At 60.1% G+C, this 7,936-nt stretch overlaps 1 protein-coding gene across 1 annotated transcript; it reads right to left on the reverse strand.

The window, feature by feature from the left end:
- Window positions 1-4,566: 4,566 nt before the first annotated feature.
- Window positions 4,567-7,617, reverse strand: OSM (oncostatin M). Its single transcript, XM_036013653.1, has 3 exons — window positions 7,515-7,617; window positions 6,669-6,853; window positions 4,567-6,080 (listed from the first exon to the last, which is right to left on the reverse strand). The coding sequence occupies exons 1-3, from the start codon at window positions 7,615-7,617 to the stop codon at window positions 5,538-5,540; spliced, it is 831 nt and encodes a 276-aa protein (XP_035869546.1). The 3' UTR covers window positions 4,567-5,537.
- Window positions 7,618-7,936: the final 319 nt, after the last annotated feature.

Consider the following 7,936-nt stretch of genomic DNA (forward strand, 5'->3'; position numbering starts at 1 on the left):
GACTTCCGTCAAGGGCCGGGTGGCTCTAAGTCTCCCCCCACTTCCACCCCACCCCCCAGATGAAGAGACGGGGCCAACAGGGGCAGAGAACCCCAGATTCCTGGCCAAACTGCACCTGACACAGGTAAGACAGGATCTTCAGGGTGGGTGAGGGGAAAAGTGGGGCCAGAGGTGGGGAGGGGGCGTCCCTGTGCCTCAGGCCCCTGCCCGGTGCCGTGTGGCGAGGCTGCCGGGACCTGAGTCACAGCCGACTGGGCGGTGCCCAGCCTTTCTGGGTGACCCAGGCCGGCATAAGGCGATGACTGGGCAGCCCTCCGCATGACCGACCGGGGTCGGCCTTAGGTGTTTTGACTCAGACCTGCCACAGGCCGTGTGCACCAGGGCCATGCTCCCTTGTCCCTGTCCCCAGAAGAGTCACAGGGCTGCAGCCACCCCCCTGGATACAGTCCCATTCCAAGCCACGGCTCCCTTCCCTGGCACCCACCTCAGAACCCTGGAGCCACCTGACCCATCCGGTCTGCCCTCTGCCACAATGCAGGGCCCCACCTGCCCAACCCCCTCCCTGGGAGACCTTCGCCCCTCCCCGAGCCCAGCCCTCGGGACGCCCCAGGAAGCAGGGAGTGGGCTGGCCTTGCCAAGGGCCTCCCCACTCTGACTGTGGACTGTGACCCTTCCCTCAGCGTGGGAAAGGGGTTCTGTGGACAATTCTGGTTCTGGGCCTGGTGTGGGGGAGGGGGGTTGCAGGGGGACAGGGACAAAGAGCTGGAAGAAAAGAAAACCAAAGGAAAGAGAAAAGGAGAGAGAGAAGACAAAGAAAGAGAACGTTGCTCCTGCACCTTCTCAGTGGCTGCTTGTGACAGTCCAGCCGCAGGGCCGTGTGGGCGCGGCCTCCAGCCCAGGAGGGGGCCGAGTCAGGCCCTTGTACAGAGGGGGAAGCTGAGGCCCAGTCTGGGAGGTTACACGGCTTAAGGGCAGGGGAGCTGGGGTTTCGACTCTTTCTGTTTAACCCTCAAGCACTTTCTCATCCCACGAGAAGAGGGGGGAAATCACCTTAGAACTGGTGGCAGCGAAGGCAACCAGGGCATGGAGGCCAAAGACCTGGCTCCGCCATTCGCGGGCCGTGAGCTTGACTTGCAGGAGGGCAATACGTGCCAGGACCCCGTTCCCGCCTTTCCCCTGCAGTTTCCCGGCCTCCGGGCCCTCCTTCCCGGGGACTTCCCATGAGGCAGCATTGACTAAGGGGCTATGACTGTCACCCTGAAAGCTTGAAACAGAAAACCTGGCGTGGAGTCGATTTCAGCAGCAGGTTCGCATGAGGACTCCTCTGTCTCCCCAGCCTGTGTCGGCGCCCCCGTGGCCCAGGGCCACTCTTTCCCTTCTCTCAAGCCGTGGTGGAGAGCATTCACTGTGGCGGAACTCTGCTCCGAGGGAAATGTGCCTCATGGGGGGTCGACACACTCCGTGGCACGAAAGCTACTGTTAGAACCCTGCCCAGCTGCCCATCACAGCAGCGGCCCTTGGGAACCGCTGTCTCACAGCAGCGGGTGCTGTTTGTGTGGGACCAGGGAGATCAGAGAGGGGTCGTCCTGGCTCCGGACCTGACCCCCTGCAAGCTGCCCTCAGCCCAGGGAAGCCCCACAAGCCCCCCTGGATCGGGGCAGTCAAGAAGGAGGGGACATGTGCACAGACCCTCTGGGTGGGTAGGGGGGGAAATGCAGGCAGTGGGGCGGTCAGGATGCCAGCTGAGTGCGTGAGATGGGCCGGCGGTGTTGGCCTGGCGTGCGGTGATGAGGACTTGGGGATTGATGCCACGGGCAGTTGGACAGGAGGGAGTCATCGAAGGTTCGTGAACAGGAGACATGCGGGTGAGATTTTAGACCTTGTCCAGGGAGCTGGGACCCGGTGGCCGCAGGGAGAAAAGAGGGCGTGCACCAGAGACAAAGTGTAGGGCTCTGTGGTCAACAGGAAGAGAGGAGAGGAGAGGCCGCGGGAAAAGAAGGGAGTGGGCTGGGGTTCTGGAACTTCAGTGGGGGCATCCGGGAAGCAGAAAGGTGTGAGGCTCGGTGTGAGCTTGGCCTGGAGGCGCCCATGGGTGTTCCTGGCAGCTGAGTCTATGGATCTGGGTTTGGAGAGAACCAGGCTGGAAACAGCAGTCTGGGGACACCTGCCACTGTAGTCTCATCAGGAGACAGTGTGGCGGTGACGAACCCTCACAGGTGAGACCCCTGAGACCCTGGCCCCAGAGCCTGGAGATCCTTGATCTGCTTTCTGTGGGGGGGGGTGCCGCGCCAGCTCTAAGCCATCCCCAGACCCCTCTCCTGCGGCTCACCCACGGAGCAGGGGGCTGGGAGGGGCCCAGCCAGAGGTGGGGGACGGCCAGCCTGGGCTTCCCAGTTCTTCCTCCAAGGACCAGTGTGCCCTCTCCGTGGGCAGCAGCACTCGCGCCGCAGCGCCAGCTGGCCTTCCACTGCGAGAGCCTGAGTGCGCCTGGCTTCCAGTTGCCACCTCCCACCCACAGCTCCCCAGCAGTCCAGCCTGAGGGAAGCCCCCAAGCCCATGCGGGGCCAGGGCAGAAAAGAGGCCGTCTGCTGTTGACAGCACCTGGGTGGCACCTCTCTGAGCCAGACTGCCCGGCACGCTCTGCAGCGCTTTGACGTCCTCTTCTGCCTTGCTCTCCGTCGAGCCCCTGCTGAGTGCGGACGCTGTGCTGGGTGCTGGACACAGCAGAGAGCAGCAGGCGTGGTCTGCTCTGCAGCCCCAGGCCAGTGAGGGAAGTGGACGGTAATGCAAACGCCCTCCTGCTGATGGGGCGGTTTTGAGAGGACAAATCACCAAGTTGCTGGGCCCAGACCGTGAAAACAGCATTCCAGACAGAGGGAACGGCATAGGCAGAGGCAGCGCAGGAGGACAGAGCCTGCCCAACGGTGGCCAGCGTGGAAGGAACACGAGTAAAAGGGAGAGTCCAGTGGGGGGCAGTGGAGAACGCTTACCAGGTACTTCCGAAATAGCCTGGACCACTTCGGGCCGCTGCGCAGCAGGACGGCCGGTTGGGAGTTGGGGGCTGTGTAGCCCAAGCCCTGCCCTGTGACCTGGGAAGCTGTGACCTGGAGTGAGATAATTCCCTCTGGGCCTTTCTGATAACTCCAATCCTCAACTGCTCGAACCTTTGCCCTAACCGTGCCACCTGGAGGCACCTGTATCCTTTAGACTGCAGAGTGGATGTCACCTCTTTCAGATGCCACGCTGACCACCCACATCACTTGGCTCTCGCACTCTCTATTACATCACACTGCTTTGTTTTTGCCGAGCTGGCACCGCCGCCTCAGATGCACCTGTTAGCACTTTCGTTTGTCTGTTGTCTGCCAGCCCCTCACCTGGCAGCTCTGTGCCCTCAGGGACTCGTGAAACTGTCAGCAGAGCTACAGAGGCTGACAGGTAACAGGAAGACGCTCCCACCCTGGCACCTAACAGACCCAAATTCAAAATGTGCTCGCCTGCAGCAAACTGCCCTGAGGACATGGGCAGGTGACTCCAACTCTCTGAGCCTCAGTCTTCTCATCTGGCAAGTGGATCGTATCTGTTGGAGAGAGTCCCACATGGGGATCTCCTCCACTTTTGTTATCAAGTCCTGTTTCCACCTTTGGCCCCAATCCCAGGAAGTAGGACTAGGCGGGGACTGATCCAGGTCAAGTTCATGGGCTTCCATTAAATTAACCCTTCCTGCCCTGGCTGGCGTAGCTCAGTGGATTGAGCGCGGGCTGCGAACCAAAGTGCTGGAGGTTCGAGTCCCAGTCAGGGTACATTCCTGGGTTGTAGGCCATGACCCCCAGCAACTGCACATTGATGTTTCTCTCTCTCTCTCTCTTTCTCTCTGTCTCCTTCACTTCCCTCTCTGAAAATAAATAAATTAAACTCTTAAAAAAAATTAACCCTTCCTTTGTAGCATCTGCCTTAGCATATCATCCATCAGCCTACAGGTACCCCTCCTGAGGTGGTGCCATTGGGAGGCAGCCCAGTTTTCTGGGGACCAGATGGAATCCCCACCCCCCTACAGCTCTTCAGGAAGCCACTTTAAGCACACAACAAGGTCACAGGCCACATCTGAGGCAGGATCTGTTATTATCTTGTTCGCTTCATGTGACACACATCAGCATACCCCCCAGCCACACACCCACAGGGGCCAAAGCAAGCCAGACACCCCAGCCTGCATCCCCCCCACCTCATGCTCCCAAACCCCGGGCGCCCCTGGTTTGCATCGTCTCAAGGGCAACCTGTTCAGACACAACAAACTCTTTGTCTGTGTTTGAGACGCCCCCACAGTCAGAGTGGCGCATGAGACTTCCCTCCCTGGACAGACAAAGAGCTCCAGTGCTCAGGGACTCAGACGGAGGGCTGGGGCCGCTCAGATGGTAGCTGCCTGTGGCCTGGCCACCTAGGGACCACCCCCTCTCCAAGAGGCCAGCCTACCCCAAATCCTCCCCCACAAAGCAACAGAGAGACACAGGGGCTTTAGAAACCAGGCAAGTTTTAAATATATGTTGGCACAATATTAACATTAAATATACATCATAAATAATCCTCATAAATTAAAAAACAGATAAAAACTGATAAAAATTGATAAATTAATTCTGTCCCTGCAAGGAATTGACCCATAACCCTTCAGGTGGACAATGGTTTCAGCATGAGAAAATTCCAAGATACACCACCAGGGGGAGCACTCAGCAGCCAGAACCCAAGACCAGGCTAGACACTGGAAAGTCTCCTGCAAAGACCTCAGTCTGCACCCCTGTCCATTTGCACCGCGTGTCCCGATTTATGGAAAGAATTTGAAATCCACCCTATGTCATGGAGTTCCAGCAGCTGACAGGCAGAGAGGGCTTTGCATGGCCCCCAACCCCTTCGTTTCACAAAAGCAAAATTGAGGTCCAGAGAGGTTAAGTGGCTTGCCTGAGGCCACACAGTGAGTTAGGGCCCAAGCCAGCACCTGAGCCCCTTTCCTTGGACCTCCCAGATCAGTGCTTCTTACATGACACTGTGCCCCTGTCATAGCTGCCTAAAGTGAGGTCACCCAGACATCCAGGTGTCTGGTCTGAGGCTGGCGATGAGGCATAGGAGGCCAGCTCAGACCCTGACCTCCCCCTTGGAAGCAAGCCACCATGGAAAGGAGGAAGTCTGGGGGCAACAGCTCTGCAAGTCATGAGAAGGAAGGGCCGGCAGACCTCCGGGGAGGAGAGTCGGGGGGAAGGGGGGGCAGTCAGTCTGGCCGTGAGTCAGCCTGTGTCATCAGACCCCTGAATCAATGGAAAGTTGGCCCCGCGTGGCCTGACCCAGTCACCCCACTGGGACTGGGGAACTCACGGCTGGGGAGGCGTGATGGTCTGATCCTGCCCCCAACCTGGGAGGGGGTAGAGGAGCCCACCTGGCTCTCACCCCTTAAAGTGCACTTCTGACAGGTGGGACGCAGGTCCGGAGACCCTGAGGTGGCACCATCCCGAGGAGCACCTGCTGATCCTTCACCTGCTGCAGGGTCCCTAAGGCTACCGGGGCAGCTGCCCCCTGGGCACGAGCCTCTTGCCCCTCATAGAGGGTGGCATCCTGTGAATCCCCTTCTGCAGAACCCACTGGGGGCTGTGTCTCCGGCTCCTCCGGCTCAGGGTCTCCCGCCACCTGCGGAAGACCTGGCCCACGGAGTGCATGAAGCGGTGGTAGCCGCGCAGGAACCGGCAGCCCTCCAACTTGCGCTGAAAGGCGCCTGGGGCAGGCGTGTGTGGTGGCCAGGTCCCCGGGCTGGCCCGGGTGGGTTTGGCCATCTCCGAGGAGCCTCGAAGCAGCTGGTCCATGCAGTGGATGTTGTCCCTGATCCCACGGATATACCTCGTCACCATCCCCAAGTCCTCGACTTTGGGGTGGTCCTTCTGGAAAGTAACCAGTCTGGGTAAGACATGGCCAAGTATGGTGTTGAGAGTCCGCAGGAAGTCCCTCCTGCTGAGCTCCTGCAGGTCCTGCTCGCTAGGAAAGACCCCGGGGTGCTCTTGGCAGCGCTCTTTCAGTCCAGACTTGTCAAGGCCTTGGATGCGGATCTGGGGGGAGGAGAATCGGGGGGTGAGTGCTGGAGCCCGCACCACACACACACAGGCACGCCTGCTCTGGTCAGCCTTGAAATGCTTGACCGTGTCCAGCCCCTCTCCAAGCTGCCCATTGTACAGATCCAGATGCTAAGGCCCAAGAGGGGAGAGGACACCCTGGTCACTGCAGGCAGGGCCAGAGGGTTGCAGGGGTGACCACACACGTGGTGATTGTGGTGTGGGGCGTGTCTGTGGGAAGGTGACCGTGAGCTTTAGGAAAGCAGACTGTTTTGTTCACTGCAGCACCTTGGGAGCCCCGAGCTAGGCTTGCAATAGGGGTGCACTAAACACGCTGGACAAACGGAGGGATGGGGTCACGTGACCGGGGTTCACACTCCGGGCCCCTGAGCTAGGGGAGCTAGGGTTAGGCCTCGGATGTTTGGCATGGTCCTGGAATAACATCAGGACTCAGTTTCTCCACCCCCACCCCATACTGAGTTGGGGCTGAGCAAATGGGAGTTGGGCCCAGTCCTCTCTGGGGCTTAGTCATGCCCTAACCCCAAAGTTCTCGGAGGCTCAGATCCCCGGGGGCTGGGCGCTCACATAGTGGTCCAGGAACCGGCTGGTGTCTTGCATGAGGTCCACCTGACGCTGGAGCTTCTCGAGGAGCTCTTGGCCATTGCCCGAGCAGCTGCCCGTGGCCACTGGGTTCAGAAACAGGAGTCTGAGGATCAGACCTGGGGCAGAGAAAGGGGGTGTCACCTGACTTGGCAAGGAAGCCCTGGGAGGTCAGCTTTTGGGGGGAGGGTGCTCAGAGGGTGCAGCCCGCCATCCAGCCTCCGTGCTGTGGAGGGTGGGACTGGGTGTTTGTGTGCACAGGAGCACCTGCTGGGGCCACTGACACCTGTCCAGTGAGTTACTGCCCAGCACCTGAAACAGCGGCAGCGATTCACCACGTAGGCCTTTAGGAGCAGGTCGTGGGGCCTGGTTGGAGCTCCTGTGCCTGTCAAGCCTACCTACCTCAGGAGCTGACATGGGGCGGCCCAGGCAGGCAGCTGTCTGCAAGACCTCCAGCTAGGGGTAGCTCTTGCCACAGGGCCCTCTGCCACAGGACCTGAGCTGAAGAAGGGTTGCCCAAGTTATGCAAGGCAAGCCACTCCCCCAACCTTGAGCCTCCTCCTCTCTCCATAAGTGGCCACTCCTGACAGGCTCACAGGGATGCTGAGGGCCTGGCAGAACACTCTGAGGGGCCGAGCTCAGTTATGGCTCCTCTGCCTCCCCCCACCCACCGGCAGCCACGTGGTCGGAAGGGGCCTGTGGTGCAATGGCCCGGAAGGCAGTGACACCATGCTCGCTTCCTAAGAACCATCCGGCCCCTTGGGGAAGACGCTGCTGGGGAGGGTGGAGGGGCTGGGCACCCAGGCACAGCGACCACGGCGCACCTCTCACCACCTCCCCAGGGATCTGCCGACTGTGCAGGTGGGACCAGGGCGTCTGTCTGGCGGGCATCCGCCAGGTCTGTGTGAGGCTCAGGGGAGCAGCTGTGGCCCATCCCGGGCTGCATGAGGGGGCTCCCAGGTTGGTGAGATTGAGGGCTCTGGATGATGTCACATGGCTTGGTGTGTGTGTCACCCTGTGGGTGTGGCTATGTGTGCTGTGTGATTGTGTGGGCTCCAGAGCCCCTGGGCCTGGCTGACTGGGTCTGTTCATCCCAGACCCTGCAAATCAAGGCAAGAAGGAGGCCCCTCCAGACACTGCACCGTTTTTCTGCTCAGCTTCTGCAGCTTCCTCCTCTACACAGCACAGCTCCCACCTCCCCCTGCTGCCCCAGCCCCTCTCCTAATTCGTCCCCTTCCCTTACTCCCTGGCTC

Source organism: Phyllostomus discolor, chromosome 13 (genome assembly GCF_004126475.2).
Source record: "Phyllostomus discolor isolate MPI-MPIP mPhyDis1 chromosome 13, mPhyDis1.pri.v3, whole genome shotgun sequence".
Taxonomy (NCBI): domain Eukaryota; kingdom Metazoa; phylum Chordata; class Mammalia; order Chiroptera; family Phyllostomidae; genus Phyllostomus; species Phyllostomus discolor.

Bases quoted from the DNA above. Each gene is read 5' to 3' on its own strand.
- OSM (XM_036013653.1), bottom strand. From the start codon at position 7,617: ATGGGCCACAGCTGCTCCCCTGAGCCTCACACAGACCTGGCGGATGCC. The intron at 6,854-7,514 runs GTGAGAGGTGCG...CCAAAAGCTGAC, and splicing joins GGCAGATCCCTGGGGAGGTG to CTCCCAGGGCTTCCTTGCCA. The intron at 6,081-6,668 runs GTGAGCGCCCAG...TCCTCCCCCCAG, and splicing joins GCCGGTTCCTGGACCACTAT to ATCCGCATCCAAGGCCTTGA.